This window comes from Xiphophorus maculatus, chromosome 18 (genome assembly GCF_002775205.1).
Source record: "Xiphophorus maculatus strain JP 163 A chromosome 18, X_maculatus-5.0-male, whole genome shotgun sequence".
Lineage (NCBI taxonomy): Eukaryota > Metazoa > Chordata > Actinopteri > Cyprinodontiformes > Poeciliidae > Xiphophorus > Xiphophorus maculatus.
Window position 1 is genome coordinate 18,228,295 of NC_036460.1, and position 20,851 is coordinate 18,249,145.

The 20,851-nt window shown below is 37.3% G+C and overlaps 1 protein-coding gene across 2 annotated transcripts in view; it reads left to right on the forward strand.

The window, feature by feature from the left end:
• Window positions 1–20,851, forward strand: part of grm5 (glutamate metabotropic receptor 5) — a 68,850-nt gene that overhangs the window by 8,801 nt on the left and 39,198 nt on the right. For both annotated transcript variants that reach the window (XM_023351520.1, XM_014470358.2), the window contains exons 2-6: window positions 610–1,122; window positions 2,482–2,922; window positions 3,044–3,158; window positions 13,286–13,360; window positions 13,877–14,051. In XM_023351520.1, coding sequence (XP_023207288.1) covers window positions 973–1,122; window positions 2,482–2,922; window positions 3,044–3,158; window positions 13,286–13,360; window positions 13,877–14,051 — 956 coding nt within the window. In that variant the 5' untranslated portion in view covers window positions 610–972. The remainder of the gene's footprint in view (window positions 1–609; window positions 1,123–2,481; window positions 2,923–3,043; window positions 3,159–13,285; window positions 13,361–13,876; window positions 14,052–20,851) is intronic.

Below are 20,851 nucleotides of genomic sequence, written 5' to 3' on the forward strand. Positions count from 1 at the left end.
CCACTCGTTTAATATGCCAAACACAGCAATTCCCAAGTGTCTCAGCTGTTCAGCAAACATCTCGCCTTTTCCTGTGCCTTAAAAGCAGGAATTAGAGGAAAAATGTGCATTTACAACTTTGCTTGTCAAGTCAAAAGAGTAAACATGTCAAAAATGCATTAGAACCAAAAGTTTCTGACCTATTTCCACAGATGCTGCAACTCCAGAATCAGATATTTAATATCTTTTCACTGACACTGTTTAGAAATTCTTGGAGTAAATGTTGTGATAAACCGACAGGACCTGGATTCAGCACAACTTAAATATCTGATTTAAACATTCTAGCTGATTGTAAGTCACAAGTCACTTACTGTACAGCAGTCCCAGACTGAGCTAGGCAGAACAGGGTTCAAACCATCAACCACCGGTTACAGGATAAACTTCTACCTTCACTGCCACAGTCCACCCTATGCAAAACCAAATGAGATTCTGTTTGATTATCTCAACTTCTATTAAGTGATTCAGTATGTTTTTCTTAAAATGGTAAATTAGTTGATTATGTATTTAACAAGACTTTGTAGTTACTATATTGAATTGCTTTAAGACTAATTGAGTTCTTTCTTCCCACAGCTTTCTGGGAACATGTCGTTCATTGACCTGTTCCAGTGGAAACCGTCTCAGCCTGGTAACTGGGGGATTGTGGAGTTGTTTCAACCATCAGTAAAATCTTTGTCAGACTCTCTCCTGAATCTTCCAGGTTGCATTGAAGCAACTGTCTCAGCTGTCCCACTAATGCTGCCCCCTTGACATACAAAAATACCCTGAAAAGCAAGTTGGAAATGGATAATACCGAGATGAGTTTTATTTCAAGCCTTCCACTGTGCCATCAGCTCTTGAGATGGTCACCCAAGCTGTTCAACGAACACTAGTACCTTGTGACACTTGTGGACATACAATCTGAGAGCTGCCTGTGCTTCATTACCTCGCTGGACCATGATGATGCTGTCGCTTCTGCTGTTTTTGTCAGTTTGGGTGTGGTGTGAAGGAGCTGACTCCAGTGAACGCAGAGTCGTGGCACACATGCCTGGAGACATCATCATTGGAGCTTTGTTCTCTGTCCATCACCAGCCTCCTGCTGATAAGGTGAATTGTTGTTTTTGTGTATATCTGCAACATGGTCTCAGTGCTATAAAGTTGTAGGCCCGCAGTTTTGTCCTTGCCTGAATTTTACTACAATTCCCAAAGCAATGCAAATTTGATTTTAAAGGCCTAATTCAAGATTTTTGAAAGATTTTAGAAGGAAATGAGCAGGTAATATCTGATATGAACTAACTAACTAACTTTCTGCATCTTCAATTAGTATAAATCTAGGTCAGTTGGTTCCAGAGGCAAAAGCTAACAGTTGATTCCAGAAGAACCAAGCCTAAAGGAAACTTATACCATTTGAAAACAACTGAAATCTTAATGACATTATTTATGCAAATGCTGTACCATTGACATCTGAAATGGATGCATTAGGTGGTGTGCCACCAATCATCTTCCTATATACATCTATATATATTTAATGTGAATAACTGTCTAAAAGTAAGTCAAAGTATAGACCAATGAAAGATATTTCACTTAAACAATTAAAAGTACATTTACTGAATTTATTTATTGAAGGGAAATGCTTTAAACGTTTCATCTTTATCCTGTCAGGTTGCTTAGTGGTGGTGCAACAACTACCAACTCCATTTTCTGTGTCAATAATCATAAGTTTAGTGGTAAATTATAACCCAGTGCAAAAGTTATGATTGTTTAACAGTTTAGAAAAGGATCTTTGGATAAACCTCAATTGTGTTTTTGTGGTTAGCGTAGTTTTAAAACAGTGTTGGCCTCTACTTTGACCTCAGATTAGCCATTAGCATTAACTTTCAGAAACAACTAATCTAGATTTACACTAAAGGAAAACATAAGAAGGTTACCCACTGGAGAGACAATAACTACTCACAATATTTTAATAAAACCTTATTTTAAAATTTCTAGACTGTCCCTTTAATAAAGAGAAAAACATTAAATTATTGTCAGTCCATTTACCAGTTTTTTTTGTGGCCAAATATTTAGATATTACTTTAGAGAGAATCCTAACATTGCTGTCCGACTTACCGAAAAAATGAAAATGGAAACCTTTTTGTCTTCTGCAGCACTATGAGCATTTCATTTCCATTAGTTGCTTCAGTAACCAATACTCACCCATTGAAATTTTGGCTTTCTTCATCCTATTATAAATAATTGGACAAAAAGAAGAAAACAAAAATAAACCTCATAAACAACAGCCCATTAAGCAACGCAGTCAAGTTAGAGTACCTGGACCTGGATTCAGCACAACTTAAATATCTGATTTAAGTATTCTAGCTTGGTGAAGCACTAATTGTTATCTTTTCTTAATCTGGTAATTTTTTCTGACAAAAATAAAGCATAGTGCTATGATTCTGAATTTGTTTTTGTATTCTGTCTGCTCAGGTTCATGAGCGCAAGTGTGGCGCGGTTCGTGAGCAGTATGGCATCCAGAGGGTGGAGGCCATGATGCATACATTGGACCGGATCAACGCCGACCAAAACATCCTTCCCAACATCACTCTGGGCTGCGAGATCCGGGACTCGTGTTGGCACTCGGCTGTGGCTCTGGAGCAGAGCATCGAGTTCATACGAGATTCTCTTGTGGCCTCCGATGAGGCAGAGGAGTGGGGCGGTGTGACCTCGTGGGGAGGAGGAGGCGGTGGAGGAGGAGCGACAATGAAGTGTGCAGACCCATCTGCTACTCCGATGCGGGGAAAGAAACCCATTGTGGGTTTAATTGGACCAGGGTCGAGCTCTGTAGCCATCCAGGTGCAGAACCTGCTGCAGCTTTTCAACATACCGCAGATCGCCTACTCTGCCACCAGTATGGACCTCAGTGACAAGGTGAGCCAGTCTGTCTCAGAAGAAATTGGTTAATAAATTGAAATGTGGATTAGTTAATAAAATTTCACCTCAGTTAATTGCTAATTTATTCACTATTCACACATTCTTTGCTTTATTTCAGAGCCTTTATAAATATTTTATGCGAGTAGTCCCTTCAGATGCTCAGCAAGCACGAGCCATGGTGGACATTGTCAAAAGATACAACTGGAGCTATGTGTCTGCTATCCACACTGAAGGTAAAACTAAACCCTTAAAAGAATCTTAAAGTATGATAATGCTACAGTTGCATGATACCAAGGTGTTTACATAAGATGTTAAATGTTCTTTATTTAAAACAGAAAAGCAACAATTAATCCTATGGCTTCAAAAGCCTTCTAACACATTTGTTATTGAAGTTATTTTTATCATAATATTTGTTTATTATTATTACTGTATTTCTAGAACACAAAGAAAAAAATCATATATGAAACTACAGCTGTATTTAGTGATTTCTAGACTTGTGGTTTTGTAGCTGGGCCTTTTTCCACTTTGATACTACAATCCTACCCATGGCTACTATTCACATTTCTTTGCTCCAGTATATGCACAATGTCCAAGGAGTAATGTGAACTATATAATATCATATTAGAAGCTTCTTACTTAACCAAAGAGAAAAGCAAAGTAAAAAAAGCTTAAAAAATAAAATAGGGTTATTTTGCCAGCTGAAAGAAAAGGGTAAGGTAAATAGTTTGCAGCACTGCCACTGCAGCAGAGTTGTTTAAGGCTGACGTTTTCACCTTACGAAGGTGAGGATGGTAGAAATTTAATTGCATTGGCTGGGTTGAAGCCTGCCAGAAAGCTGATAAAGCAGTTGTGTCCAAAACTAGGGAAGTAGATTAGTAGGTGATGCCTGCAGGACAGTCTGAACAAAAAGGTCAGGGGAAGCAGAGCAGCAGCTATGCCAGAGTAGATAGAGTGCTTGGTGATTTTGATTGAGAAAGAATCACCATGAATAAATATCCAAAACTCTAGAGAAAGGCTTTGGAGAAACATGTAGAGACCTATGGGAAGATTTTATGCTATGAATATTTTTTTTGAAGAAAAAGAAATAATCCTTCAGTTGCCCTTCTTCATTGATTGACATGCTGGGATGTTGAGTTACTCAGTCACCCAGTTTACTGCTGGGAAATGGTGGAGATAGTGCGGCTACTAGCTGAGGTGGAGGACAAAGCAATCCAATCTCTGCAGATGTCCACAAACAGGGTTTGCTGTTCCTGAAAAGCGATAAGCACAGACATTCACAGAGAGATACACCTTTTCACTTAGAAGACTTTGTCATCAGGCTTTTCAGATATCTGTTTTGCTGGAGTTGCCATGTGTGTGTAAGGGCGGTATGTCTCTATGAAGGCACAGTGTGTCCAATCAACATATGGTGTGGCAGCTTTATGAAAGCATTCAGATAATGGGGGGGATGGAAGCAGAGTGGATCATTTATAATATAAATGAGGAAAAATAGCTGATGCTGTACTTTATTAAATTTATTTAACAAGCATGATTGGCTTTGCATGTAAAACTGCAGCTCACACATCTAAAATGCTTTGATTTATGTATGATTTACGAAGACTCTTAAATTTCAAAGATTGTTCATTTCATTCTGAGCCCTTGATAAATTTTTCTGTATAAAGACAAAACTGTTTTAGTTCAGTTGTCATCCAATAGAAGTTTGTAAAAGGAAAAATAGAAATAAAAGATGTCACAAAATTTGTTGAGGACTTACAATCCTGAGTAATTGCCTGCTTGGTGTTCATGAGGAGATGAGAAGAGATAAAAGTGAAACACTCCTCAAATACTCAGCAAACTGATTAAGCAGTAGGATGTTTGGAATCAGCTAATTAAACATCTAATCCATCACAACCATTTCAAATATACTGTGTAAAAGTATTTACTCTGGTTTTTTTTCCGTTTTTTTATTTTTATTTTTGTCTTACCTAAATGTTCAGATCCTGAGACTAATTTTAACATCAGACAAAGATAACCAGAATAAGCACAAAATCTAGTTTGCAAATAGTGATTTCATTCATCAAAGGAAAAACATCTTTCCAAACCAAACCTATGTAGCAACAGTATTGGTGGGATTGCTTTTTTCTCTTAATATATGTCACAATCATTTCAAAACATAATGCTGTATTTACCTTGGTTAGTTTTGTCTAAATTTCAAATTTGCTTTTTGAGCTGAATCGTTTTAAGTGAAACAAAAAAAAGAAGCAAAAACTGAAAAAATCTGTAATGGTGTGAATATTTTCCCCTTGCTATAGGTCTCTGTTTTGTTCTTGACATATTATGCAAGACGTTTTAATGGGAGGATGTCTTTGAAACAGACATATATTGTGTCCATTTAAACAGACATAATAGATGTCTATCTATTGTGTAACAAAGACTGTCTTTGTTGCACTAAGACATTCTTTAGTGTGGGGATGAAAGACTAAAGAATGTCTCACTATTGTGTCTTCTGTGCTCAATTTTGTTGTTATACATAAATTTGATTGCCACAGAGACAGAGTAACTTATTTCTTTACTAATGGCTGCTATGTTCGCAAATTTGTATGTTATCCGATGTGTGGGAGAAATACCAAATGCAGGCAGACAGAAGCTGTGTCTGAGTGACTGCTCTGATCAGGGAGGATTTTAGTGAATTCAGACTCATCCTGAACGAATCGCACCATTTCCAAGTTTCAGACTGATTAGGTGGTGATTTGAGTCTCTATTGGGAAAGAGGCCCACAAGACAAATAAAACAACTTTATTGAGCCAATTGTTTCCATGGCTTCACTCAGACTTCATGTGATTTCCAGTGACCGGAGTGTTGTCAAAAAAAGAAGAAATATTATTTCATTTCAGGACTTACGGGAAGCAAGGTTGACCTTGTTATGCACGTCTGCTGTCATGTTAACTTTGTCCACTGAGAAAATAGTGTTTTCATATTGAAGTTAGTAGAGACAAGCTGTGCAGGGATTATTAGTGCTATTACAAATGGGAAGCACTATAATATTTTAAGCCCTTTTGGGCAAAACACACATCCACACTCCTAAATTAAAAAGACCCATTTCAAAGTCACCAGTCTGCACCAACCCTACCCTAACCCTAAAACAAAAAAAGAAAAAAAAAGCTGGTCATGACTGACAGCCTTTATATGACAACTTCTGATATGGAGCTGAATTAGTCACGTGTGTTTTCATCTGAATGTGACTGAGATGTCATAAATATTGAGCTAAACAACACACTATAGTCATTCAAGTTTTATCTCAGTTTCTCGTATGGATTTAGTCAAAACTTTGACTAAATCCATTTTAACACATTAATAGACTTTAATCTGAGCCATTGCAAGATGGTTTTCTGTGTCTTCCAAGAATGCCCATCCATTGTGTTTTGCATGTATATCAAAAAAATTTTAATTTCTGTCTCTTCCACATGTTTATGTTTCCCCCCACTTCTAGTTGATGTCTGTACTTTTTTTTGCTGCTTGCTTTTAACAGTAAGGTTCTTATTGCCATTCATCAACAATAAAAGCAAACAAGGGTAGCGCTATGTGAGGTCTTCAAAGTTTGAGAGGTTGTCTCATAACCCATCCCAACTCATCAGTATTTATGCACGGCTGTGTATATTCTCTTAAACAGTCTTACCTGAAAACCAACTTGCATTTAAAAGATGTGGTATATTTATCCCCCTGCATAAGGAGTCAGGAATAACATTTGTCTCGTGTGTGGCGTTACCACTTTTCCTTCACTGTGACTAATCTCCATACAAACGCGTTTCTGGGAGCTTGCCTTTTAATTTTAGCAACAAGACGAGATGCATGTGGTGTTGCTGTGTGGGGATTTCAGGAGTGCTTGTTGCACTGTGTACAAATGTGTATGTTTGCCAGAAAAGTGTTGGATTTTGTACTCACACAGACAAGCTGGTATAACCTTGGTGTGACATTCAATGTCAGGCATTGCCTTTGTTTAAAAAAAAAAAGGAAAAAATACACAAGCTATCCCAGGCACCCAAAAGAGAGAAAGGATTAGGAAGGAAAGAGAGGAGGAAAGCTTAGGCTAGGAGAGCAATCAGCATTCAGAAGATACCAAATGAGAGAAAGATTGGTATGTGCGTGTGTGTGTGCGCGCGTGTGAGAGATTCATTAATTTCTATTACCATCTGGGAGCCAAAGACAGGGGACACTGATGTACCTGAAGCTGAATAATACATGTAATATCAGCACAATGATTACACTGAAGTAATGAAACACTACTGGACAAGGATGGACTATTTGAGAGAATAACTTGGTGATCCTGAAAATTTTGTGTAGTACATGCATACAAAAGTGTGAGTGCATTCTGTTTGTTTCACTTTTCCATTTAAAGTCTGCAAAACAAAACAGTGTTCATGGCTGTTCTAGCAATCTCCGGAGACTCAAAACTTTTTTTTTTTACTTTCACACCTTTACTAAGAAAGTTGGGTTGAGTATGATTTTCAGGGGCGGGGGTGTTATTGATGCGTCATTCGTTCAATTTGTCGCCATTTAAGATGCTTTATAAAATTTTCTGCGGCTTGTAGAAGTTGTTTTCTGATTTTCTGTTTTCTCTTTTTAATGCTTTCCCACATATCAGAAAAATGTCAGAAAAATGACCAATAAGACACATTAAGCATTTAATATGAACCAAGTAGAAGTTGCTAAAGCATAGTTCTTAGATGAATTGCAAAGCACAAGTAAAATGTAATAAAAAACAACTAAGGCCTTTTAACCCTTTCATGCATGGTGGTCACTACAGTGGACAGCTATCTAAAAGCCATTTTCTTGTGCTTCCTGTGGATTTTTATGTTATAAATGCACACAGACCACTGAAGTGGACACTAATGCATCATAAAATATACCATCAACTACTGGCCATCAGCTGCAAATGCAAGAAATTATTTTTGTTAAATACAATATGGCCGACAGACAAAAAAGCATGAGAACCGACCCGGTCCCTCCTTCTACTGTAGACAATAAAATATTGTGACATCAGATAACCCCTAAGGAACAATACTACTGATGTATTTTTCAAATAACAACTTTGTATTTGGACAAAATTACAATTGATCACATAAAAAAAAATAAATAAATAAAAATTATTTTTACAAAAAAATTTTCCTACCTTTTTTATGCCTTAAGAAAAGAATTTTAAAAAATGGAAAAAAATTTCTGACACAAAGGATCATAATTCATGCATGAGAGGGTTAAGTTCTACTGGATATGAAATGACTTAAAACACATTACTGCATAAATAGATTTCCACTGAGCTCTGTGGGGCATCATTAGTCAGACGAGTAGAATCGGAAAATCATATTTCTTTGCTTTCTTTCTTTATCTTTATTTAAGGACTGAAGTCTGTTAGTTCTCCATATGTGGTCACCTGAAGTAGCGCCTCCTACTGATTTAGATTCTATTTTATTTGTAACAGTATGTGCAATGAAAGAGATGCAGAGTTTTACTATTTCAAATTTCAGTGTATTAATAGTTATTGACAACAGAATGTCAGAAACATTTGAACAAATAAGTGAAACAAATTCCCTATTTAGATACATGCAATTTGCAAAAGTGTCAATTTGGTTTTGCCACCAGAGAATTCAGAAATTAGCAACAGGGAAACTTGCTCTGACAGTCAAGTTTTTACAACTCTGATTTCTAAATTGTGAAGTGCTTAAAGTGTGATGAGCTTTAGTAAAAATGTGTCTGGTTCATAGTATTTACACAAACATTCAAAACAAACATCTGTCATAGATGTTACAAAATATAGAGTAAGGCTTTTGTTTCAAACAGATTAGTAATTTTTCTTGCAGTTGTTTTGATACACAGCAGTATTTAGATATTAACTGTGGAAAACATTTAACGTTTTGCAAAGGGACCTTATCTGTTTAACAGACTTGCTGCTTGCAGAATTACCTTTATAAGAGTGGAGAGTGTTCCTTTGGTTTCCAATAAATAAATATATTTTATTGGGTGTATGAAATTACCTTAACCTGCCTCAAATAGTTGTTAGTTTAATGATAAAGCACTAATAATTACTTGCAGGATGAGTCACAATCATCCCCTCCCACAATGAGGTCAGCATGTTGTCTTTTTTCCTTGTCTTTGCAGAGATTCAACTTTCTCTGCTCGGCTCTGTTGAGTTCTGCTCAATTGAGCTCATTGACCTGAAATTTCATGTGTCACCCACCTCACTCTAAGCACAATTGATCAATCTCTCAATTAATCAAGATGCCAGGCTTCTCTCCACCTCTGCCTCTGTTCAAGTGTGCTCTTTTAGTCTTTTTCACTTTTTCTCATTTCTGTCTCTTGTTTCTGAATCTTTTGGTTCGGGTCCTGTTGATCCCGTCTATGCCTCTCTTCTCCTGGCTTTATCTCTCTTTCTGTTTCCATTGTCTGTAAATCATTTTTGTTTTCCTGTCACTTTACCTTGCAGCACATCATGGTCTGTAAGTGAAGGTAAAGTTGGTATGGGAGGACAGTATAGAGAAGGACATAATGCATGGAGAAGAAGAAAGCTTTCTGCCAAATAATTTGTCATGCTGGTAGTAAAACATCCTGAGATGTGAGGATTCAAAGAGGCTCGTAAGAAAGATTCAGGCAGGTTCTGAGATAGAGAACTGGAATAGAGAACCACGTGAAAATCCCTTGTTTAGAAATTATCTTTTTGTAGTTTCCAACTGTCAAGTTAGCAGTCTTGCCCATGATAGTGTAGGCCATTCGATGGCTATAACAAAACAATTGTCTATTAAAAATCTATCTTGTTATTAGTTTTATTTAGTATTCAAATTTCCTGCAAAACTCTGTTTGTATTTTCAGTATGTAAACCATAATACTGAAATAAAAGATTAAAATGTATCACTTGGTGTCTAATGAATTTATAGAATTAATTTTTTAATTCAGATAATGAAATTAATTACCTATTTTGTTGATTTTTTTTTTTAAATGCACATGTATATAAATAGTTTTATATACGTCTGAAGAAACTTTAATGCTTTTTCAAACACCTCGACTGATGTGATGAACCATTTGAGGAAGTCTGGGAGAAGATGGGGGAAGGAGAAAGATCAAGAAGAATGTGAAACGGCTGGGGCCTTTAATGCAGTAAAAAAAAGGGAGAAAAGAATCACTACATGTTTTTCTCAGAGTCAAGCTTTGACAAGAAGGAGAGGGGAAGCAGAAAATGAGGATGGATTTCAGGGTGGGCTGCAGGCAGCGGGGGAACTGAAGGCCTAAAAGACTCATGTCTTTGTATATAAGTTATATTGCTTTTATTTTTGCTTCCGTGATAATAGAAAGCACTACTTGTTTGAAGGAGATAAAAATATATACTCAGTGTGATTAATAAGGTATTTTGGTAACACTTTAGTTGACGGGTTGTGAATAAGACTGTCATGACACCGTCATAAACATGACATAACACCTGTCATGAACATGAGTAAGTCTTCATGAATATTTATGACTGTTGTCATAAAGTGTCATTTCGTAAATCATGACACTTTTAATACAAAGTTGACATTATTCAAAATGTCTTTGTTATAACAACTTGTCATTAACCAAGAAATCATGATCTGACATAAATTTGTTATAAAAGTATTACTGATTAAACTTTAACAATTAAGTAGCTTTATGTTGTTAAAGCTAAAGTTTAATAATACTTGTATAACAAATTTGTCGGATCATAATTTCTTGGACACCTGATATGGTCTTTCTGTTTCCAGAACAAGTTTTGGAAACATGTTCTGTACAGATAGGACTGTACATTCTTTGTTTGTAATAATAATAATAACAATAATAATAATGATAATAATAATATGCTACTGCCCCCTTTCTACTGCCCAAAGCTGGATGCAACACTTGGGATCCAATTTGAACATCCACATCATGAAAAATGTGGATTTTGTAGAAATAATCCCACAAATGGAAGACATTTTCAATGCAGTAGTCATGGGACTGCCTGGCCCACGCTGTCTTCTTTGTGGTTCTGACCTGTTTCAGATTGATGAATGGATATCCGTGTGTGTTCAGTGTATTTGTGGGCGGTGTGCTAGCAGTATTTAGTAGTACCCAGGCATATGTATCTGAAGGACAGAAACAGAAGAATGGAGAGAGTCTGAAAAGAGAAGGTCTTCCACATAAATCCTGACTCCAGAATGAAGTAGGTTACAAGCTCTATAGATTGGGATAATTGTGCCACAGTGAAGGGGTGAGCGAGAATGTGTGTGTACGTCTCAAAGTACACATGGGAAGGATGGTCTCTGCCATCTGTCTCCCACTCCTCTCACTGAGACACTAATTACAGGACTTTACACTTCACTCCACCACCCTCATCATTGGTCTAACTACACACACTGTGAGCGGTACGGTGGTTTGGGATCAGGAGCCTTTGTCTGTTTCATTTCCCACGGTTCCCTTGTCTTTTCTCTCTGTTCTCTTTTTTTCACATAATGATCCAGCTCTTCCTTTTTTCATCTATATCATTTCATATTTCTCCTTTTGTTTTTTTAAATATCAATTTATGTTGAAAACAGATCAGTAATGCCCAGTTAGAAAGTAGTTGGTGTTTGAACATATTAGAGGCTTAAAAGCAGAGATGGATTGGAGAGCTTTGATATTTCCTTCAATCAAGTGGGGAGAGTTAGAATTAGAAACCAGAGAGGGGAATCCTATCACATTTGTTGCCAGTGTGCACAACCCTTCATTAGCATAAATTTCAGGTCACCCACTTTCTCTGGCAAAGAAAGGGGAGCAACGATGGGGATATGCTTTCATTGGCATGAAGTCAAACTGCTAAGGGTGGTTCAGAAGACATCAAGTTGCTGCTGTCAGTATACACGGCATGTGCAAAAGTATTCTTACCTCTTAAATGTTTTCACATTTTTCAAATTAAAACCACAAATTCCAAGATATATATATTTTTTTATTTTATGTAGTTGAACAACACAAAGTATTTTTCTTATATTTTTGAAAATACAATAAGACAAATGTGGCATGCATACCCCTCAATGACCTCCTTTAAAGATGCTTGATTCAGAAGTTACGTAATTAGTAACACAGAGTCATGTGTTGCTTAATCTCAGGATAAATAGAAATGTGAAGGCCTCAGAGGTTTGTTAGAGAATAAAGAGCATCATGAAGACCAAGGAATACAGTAGACAGATCGGGGAGGAAAATATGGAAATGTTTTTAAGCAGCCTTAGGTTACAATAATGCATGAAAACATTTAAACATCTCACTGAGCACTGTCCACTACATTATCTTAAAATGGAAAGAGTGTGGCACACATTAGCCTGGTCTTTACTTTCCTACGCAATTCTGCTTGATTCTCCTCTCCCGTCAGTGCTCTTCTGGGATTTCTCCCAGTAAGATGGATTTCTCAGGATATATACTGCTCAAAAAATAAAGGGAACACTTTAAGTGTTAAACACCTGTTTAAGTGTTCCCTTTATTTTTTTGAGCAGTGTATTTCATCCGGGCCATTCAGCTAATTCAAGGAGTTGTGAACAATGATGTGGATTTTATGTGAAGTTTTAGAATTGCAGTCTGCCTATGATTGTAGTTACCAATGGCAACAGGGGAAGCGAATGAAGCTGTTCAATCTGTGTTGTCCACGCTTCCAAATATTGAGGAATTAAAGTCAGAGCAAGAGGAATGTTTAGGACTTTTTATTGCTGACAAAGATGTCGTTCGGCTCGGCACTCCGAGGGTCGAAGCACTTTGCCTCTGTACGAAGCAAAGTGTAGAACAAGGAACTGGTTTTTACCACGTTTCTATCAAAACAATAACTATAAACATCCAGACAGAGCAACAATGATATCATTTAGATCAGAGCATATTAGAATGATCCAGTCAAAATTCAAATCTAAATCTAAGAAGGAATATTTGGTAAGACTTGGCTAAGGAGGTTCTTAGATGCTTTTTATCCAATCTGTCTGCGCTTGAGCTGTTCTGCAAAAAAGATTTCAAGAAAAAGGTTTATCTCTGGATCTGCGAAGCTGTAAATTGAAACTAAAGTTGGTTCTACAAGCAATGTTTACTCAAGATAGCTCAACTTGCATTCACACCACACTTGTTATACTCTTATTTTAAAAGAATTTGAAAAAGCAGGTATCTTTTTTCTTTTTCTTCAGAATTATGACCTGTTGTTTTGGCATATCATATAGAATAAAAAAATGGTTGTCATTGTATCATGAAAATGTTGAAAAGTTTTAATGATGAACTATGGATACGCTTGCAAGACACTGCATACATCTGAATAGTTGGATTTTCTCTGCTGTTGTGAAAGTAATTTTATCCCAACACTAAAGCTGCTTTGGCTGTCCTTTTCTTATTTGTCCAGGGAACTATGGTGAGAGTGGCATGGAAGCATTCAAAGACATGGCGGCCAAGGAGGGCATCTGTATAGCCCACTCAGGTAAAGATGACAGAGGTCAAAATAACCACAGATTATGTAACCAGACAGAACCTATCATTAAATATATTAACTTAATGTTTGAATTGGGATTAATTTAATCATTTTAATGTTATCTTAATTTAATGTTTGTTCAGACACAAAAATAATGAAGGAAAATACATCTACAAGAGATTGAATTCCCACTAAGTGCTGTTTATGCATGTGGAAGAGCACTTCTGTCAGTTATTGGTTTTGTTTATTTGCTACCTCTTATGGTTAATATTGACAACACTAATAAGCTAGCACATTACTTCCTAACACCCACGGTAGACATCCAATAAAAAAGGAAGGTGCTCCGTATTTGAATCATATATAATTAAAAAAAACCTTATTCACTAAATATTTCCACTTTTTATTTGCGAAGGAAAGACATTTTGCCACAACAAATTCCCAGGATCTTCTTTTCAGGTGAGGGAATAAAAACAAGCACATCATAAGGGTCAGAGACTTATTGCTTTTTCACGCATTTTCCTCTAGGTAAAATCTGGAGCAACGCTGGAGAGCAGAGCTTTGATCGTCTGCTGTTGAGACTGAAGGCACACCTGCCCAAGGCCAGAGTAGTGGCATGTTTTTGTGAAGGCATGACCGTTCGCAACATTCTCATGGCGATGAAACGCAAGAAAGTGGTGGGAGAGTTTCTTCTCGTCGGCAGGTCAGTTTGACTTTAAAGCGACTTTCCGTTGTGTTGATTAATGTTTGATTTCTTGTAGGTCCCCAAGGAAAAAGGCTCTCCTTCTCAACCCACACTGAGTCCATTGAAAATGAATGCATAAAACCCAGGCAAAAATAATAAAATAAAACATGTCACTGAAGCAAATACAGACATAAGAAAACTGGCCAAAAATGATATGAGAGGAATTCAAGAAGCAATGCAATTTGCTTCATATTTTGTATTCACTACAGTATATCCCTTACTTCTGCATCAGATTTACAATGAAAGTTGCACTAAACTAATGAATACATGCCTATCAGGCAATCTCACTTGCAAAGAATGGCCATTTGGAGATTTTGAATCCCAGCCCAGTACTTTCATAAAAACAATGTCATTCATCAAAACTCAGTAGGTGTCACAGCAAAGTAACACGATTAGCTTAATCTGTTTTATATCCAGCTCAACTCACTCCCTAAAGATGTTTTAGATTGTGCAGTATCAATTTTTCTTCACAGCAACAGATATGTCACCAAATACAGATTCAGTTTTCAATAAACTCACATTTTACTCCTGTTGACGTCCTTTCTTTGAATCAGACAGCAGTGCAAGAGTAAAATTGAATTTTTTTTCTCTGTTTTGAGAAGCAATTTGCTCAGTGACTCGATCTTCTTTTGCTTTTAGCATCAGAATTTGACAGATGTGTAAACGATGGTTTGTGGGACATAAACACGTAGTTTCATCAGTATACACTCATATGCCAAAGATACACTCTTGTTGATTTTGCTAATTAATTGGACATAATGCTTTTGTGTCACTCAGAAATGTTCCCTGGTCTTAGTAAAAGGAACATTGAAAAGGACATTCATTACATGGTAATCTGTGCATTTGTATTTCTGAAAGCTCCGCTATAGCAGCCTCGGCGTTAGTTGTCATGCCAACTGTTAATTAACATAGGATGAATAATTATTTCAACACCTTTTGTTACCCAATTTGTAGTCAGCAAAACAGGTCTATGATAGAATGGAAACAGTATTTTGTGATTTGCATTGAAATACCAAAAACATAATTCTTTTCAATTCTACTTCTCCCCCAGATATCAGTGCTGTGTGTTTCAATCATCGTAGCCCGCATCATTTGTGTTGTCATCGCCAGCATGATGCTCATTATCATCTCACTCATCCCACACTCATCACTCTCCTCATCTCCAGCATCCTCATCATCGTCTTTCTCTGGCAGCTGAGGTAAAGCCATTGACCGCAATGAATCTGCTGTTTGTCTAGGAGATGAAAGACAGAGACTTTAAAATAGAGATAAGCGTTCTGTTCTCAAAAAGTTAAAGAAGAGGTTTATGTGCAGCTTTGATAAACAAAAGCTTTTAAGTTGACTGTATTTTAAAAAAAATGCAATTAGAAAAATGATCAAATGATCTGCCAAGGCACTCGTATAAAGTTGTTTCCTAAAACTTCACTTGCAAAATGATTTACTACATAGAATAAGCATTCTGTGCAGAATAGCAACCAATTTATTTATTTTTCAAAATTGCCTTTTGCGGCAAAATCAGTAATTTAAGGCTACAACAATCTCAAATAAAGCATCGCAGCATCTTGGACGGACTGAACTTTGCTCAACAGACATCTAAAACTCACCCAAAGCTTTGTGTTTACACTTACAAGGGGATAATGTAGTGTCAGAATCAGATTAATTTGTTGAGCAACATTTTAACCACACAGATTCCCTCTCAAAGTTTTGACACACTTGCTAAACTTTAGAACTTTAATTCAGTCTCACAGAAGCTTTTCAAAATTTGGCATCTCTTCTCCTGAAAGTAAACATTAATGTTTCCTTGAAATAGAGAGTTTTTACTCCATGTCTGTTAGTCCTCTCTGTCTGGCCAGTTAGAATTGATTCAGTCAAACCTACTGAATCAGTCCAGTTAATTGAATATTAGCCTCCATTAGCATCTATATCACAAACGGACTGCACTTACAAATTAGACACGGTCATGGGTGGGTACCCCACTCATAGTGGTCTGCCGAGTGAAGTTCTGATTAAGCCATTTGAGCAGACATTCATTTAGCATCGGATAATTACATTACCAAAAGAATACACATGAGGATGATGCAGCTTATTCCTTTTCCTTGGACAGTTTGAAAATACTTGATGATGTGTTTTTTGTAAGGGTTTAAAATGTCTTAAAATTGTCTGGCCAGTCAGTTCTGTGGCCTGTCTCTTTTTCTACTATTACGAACAAAAGATATTTAATTCTGCATGTCTGGATTTTCTATTGATTTTTGGATTTAATATTGAACCTAATAATGCAGTAATGGAGTAGGAAGTGTGTTGTTTAGTATTCGTGATGTTATATTTAAAACAATCATCAGTTCTATTCAGCATTAAAATCTGTACTGATCGAGTGATCATGTTTTTCTTGTGGCTTTAAATACCAAAGTAACATTTAATTTCTAAATTTTTTCTTGATTTGGTGAAAGTGTAAGTTTCACAGTGTTAAATTATAACATTGTGGATTTATTTCTCCCATACAATTGGCTAAATAAATAACAAATACTGAATTAAAGAACCCAGCTAACACATCACCAACAGACTTACAGTACATGCACTCTTAGCAGTGCAGACGCACAGGCACACCTACAGTATCTGCTCCAGTCTATTGATTGTTTTAGCCCTATAATTCCTTGTGGTGCCACAGGGCTGCATCCTCATTAATGAGTGGCTGGGTTGAGATATATGACCGTTGGCATACATGACTCACAGCCTGGTCTTTACACACACATTAACATGCATGGTGTTTGAGAGCACAAACTGGCATTCGATCATGTCAAGTTAAGAAATGATCTGCTATTTTCCTTTATGTGAAATGTTCTCCTCTCACTGAACAGTGAAGTCTTACCAATGGTAGGCACAGATCACTCTCAGTGTCTCTTCCACCCATATCTTTTAGCTGGTTTGCAGTTTGTTATAATATCTATGACTTATGTGGTGACATAACAGGGACATTCTTTTCTTTTATGGTCTGGACTGTTATTACAGTGTGATATATGTGTTGCTTCCAAGCCCAGCCTGCACCCCCTGACCTCTTGGTGTATGTCATCTCCATTTCTGCAATTTATGATCTGTTGTTTTTTATGATTTGCAGCAGCTCTGCATCACATGTCCTCCTGATGTAATCTATACTGTATATAATATTAGCGTTGACAAAAAAGGAGACAAATCTCAGCACTGGTTTGTCAAAAATGATTAGAGAATGACTTAAAAATCATAGCTCACATGTTTTGCAGCATGCCCTGCAGCTTTTGCTGTGTGGGTGAATTGCCATGGCATCCAGAATGTAACCAAGGCCAAGTTATTGCATTTAGGAACTCTACTGAAAGAACGGCTGCCTTGGTGAATGAATCGAATACAACAGTAGTTTGAATCAGAAGTCAAGCAGACTCTCTCTGGAGATCATCCCACATAAGTCTGCACCCCTTCTGTCTGCTGTTGCCATGGAAATACCCTCAACCATATTTGGATGAATCCAGCATAGCAGCAGGGAGATACTACATGCGGCGCATGCGCATGTGTTTATGTGAATGGGTTTGTGCATGCGTGGGTGATCTGTGTGTATAAGTCTGCAGGACTGGATCCATAAACGTGTTTTGTTTGAAACTGTTTACTTATACTAAATAGATAAGCGACTGAAAACACACTTATTAATAATATGATTATGATTAGTTTTTTGACCTTCATGAGCAGCTTTTTTTTCCTGTGTTTTCTTTTTTCTCCACTTTCTCAGGGCTTTATCGTTACGTCACCATTTCTCTGTGTCCCTCATTGAATCCACCTGCCTGGTTTCTGTCAGACTGGAATCGTGTCTAGTGCAGTATGATTGTTTACTCAAGGTCACAGCCTTCCACCTTCCCAAGTGACTCAGTTTTGTCATTCTTGAGGTTTTCAGTTAGGGAAAAATTAGGAGGAGAGATTAGAGTGTCTCGAATCAGAAAGTTTGTGAAACAGATTTTGGTGTTACACACATGTTGTCCAAAAGAAATTAAACATTTAGAGCAGGCAAACCAGTGGATAAGGAACAGTTCAGAAAGAAGAGGATGATTGCCACTGAGGGATTATTGTTTTCCTAAAAATTACCTGTCTAAACATGAAAAACTGGACTGTGAAATGTGATCATCAGAGTTCTACAATACACCTACTGTGTGTACCTAGAGAGTCTGTTTCTGGTTGTGAGTGGATTTGAGTCTTTGTTATTTTTACTGGTGCTATGGTAATTTGCCCGTGTCATTCAATAGGGGAAATGATGGAAATTAATCCTGCTCCATTTTTCATATGTTTGTGAAAAAGCATCACTAATTAAACACTGACGAATTTGCTGTAATGAATGATGGATGCTTAAGAGAGGAGGGTGTAGTTAAAGAGAATGTTCTTATATTACAGGAGTGATTCTGTAGTCTCTTCTACAAATATTTCAAGTTGGGTTTGTTTGAGTTATGTGAAAGTGCTGCATACAGTATGTGTTTTAAAATTTAGAATTTGACATGTCTGACACCTTCTGCACTATTCTGGCTTTGATTCTTGTTCCTACTTATATTGTAGAAAGCTACCATGTTTACAGCTGGACGTTTTTGTTCCACTACTCTGTCCTCCCTTATAAATGTGGGTATTTATTATGCAGATTAGCAAAATTAAGCATAATTGAGCATAATTTTGACTGCATGATGGTTTCAAAGTGCTTCCAATTCAGTCCTTTGCATTTATGGAATATGCATTAACCTGCTTTAGGGGGATAAATACAGCATCTTGACAACATTAGGACCAGATGTGGTCAGAGACTAATTCACAGCAAAATACAAAGGGACAACTCTACACTTTCCCACAATAATCACGGATGTCTGGTGAACCTTGTTGTTCCGAGGGTCAGGTTGGAACACAGAGGAGACTAAACCTTTTTTTCCCATTTTTTTCATTGTTTTTTATGAGTTGCATAGTACTTTTCTTTATTTAAATATGCATTATAATTAATTCTGACATGACTTGAAATACAAGTCAGCTGTTGACAATTTCAGCATTTTGCCTTTACTTTCTTGCCAATGCCAACTTATTTTAAAGCACATCTTAAAGCTGCTGTGCTACTTTTGTAAAAATATGTTTTTTACATATTGGTTAAAATTATCATTGTGTTGTGACAGTATAAGACAGATAATCTGTGAACAAAATCAAGCTCCTCTGTCTTCTCTCAGTATGCCCACAAGCTGCAGAAATACACCACTCAGTCAGAAACAACCAATCAGAGCCAGGAGGATGGTCTTAGTGCTGTCAGTCATTCTCATGCTTACGCTCTTCCCCTTGCTTTCTCCTGTGCTACAGCTGGTTCACCACAACATAACCTGCCAGGAGTCCTCAGACTATTTAGCATATAGGCACCAATGACTGCAGAAAAATGCTTTTCCTGGAATGGAAAGTCATTTCTCCATCATTAGCACGTTGTACACGAGCATGATTGACAGCACTAAGAGACTCCTCCTGGCTCTCAATGGTTGATTTTGACCAAGAGTGGTGCATTTTTGCAGACGACAGTAGTAGCATTGGAAGGAGGTGGACGGTGGCTCAGGAGACAGAGGTTTGTCCTGTAATCAGTGAGTTGCCAATTTTCTATCTGTATTGGTAAATTGTTCCACAAAATGGCTCCAGGCACACCTGCCTTAATAATTCAAACAATGACGTTTTAATCTTGATCATATTGAATTTCAGGTTTTAGGAAAATGGATTTCTAAAATATAATAGATCCCGTAGCGCTCAGTTGGATGATTTTGCTAGACAAAGAGCCTTCAGCTTTCATTGTCTGGTACATTGCTCTGGCATTGACTGTATTGAAATTTGTTTTATTGTTTTACATGATGCCCTTTTTTCTATGAGTTTGATAAAATAAATATTTTATGAAAGTATCTGGGATCTCTTTGATCCCTTGTGTCAAATGTGTCAAAAGCATATCAAAGAACTCTCACAGGAAGTGTATGTCTCCACATTTTAAACCTCAATAAAAGTCTAGGTTGACTTCAAAAAGCTGTTGAACTGAAACTCCCCTATATATCAAAGATTTTTTTTATTCGGCTCACCAGTACTTCCCTGCTATTTCCTGTCAGTACCTGTCTTTGTCTTTTGGCCTCTGTTTCGTTTCTCTTTTTGCACACTCTTGACTTTTTGACACTTCGCTTTTCTCTCTTCATGTTTTTGCTTTATTCCACTCCCTAGTTCCTTCATACAGGGACAAAAGAGTCTGTGAATAAGGTGCAATGCTTTTGCTATTAAACAAGCATGCAGTTTGCTAGTCTTTTTAAATTTCAACATTAGAAAGCATTAAACAGTTTTGTACGGGAGTCCAGTGTGCCTTGATGGCATCTGTTCTGTTGCATTCAAGTTTTGGGGAAGGGGTGGTGTCATGCAGAGCTGTTGCCTTGCTGTTGCAGTGTGCTCTGTTCATCAGCATTTTGGGCAGAGCTCCCCCTGTGGGTGGTAGATTTGTGTGTTCAGATGGAATGTTGGGGCTGTTTTGTCATGAGCCTGCTCTGGATGGCTGGTTCGTTTGAGCACATGGACTTTTTTTGGCCCCATCACTGGATGGTGTTGGGGTTCAGGGTCTGGGCTGGGGTCATTCGGATGGCGACCAGCCCTCATCTGGCATGATGAGGCCACTGCTCCACTGCTGTGGAGGTTTGTGCTGTCTGCTTTTCTTCATGCTGGAATGAAGGGAAGCACCTCTTGCAACCCGCGATGGTTTGCTCCTCTGGGGA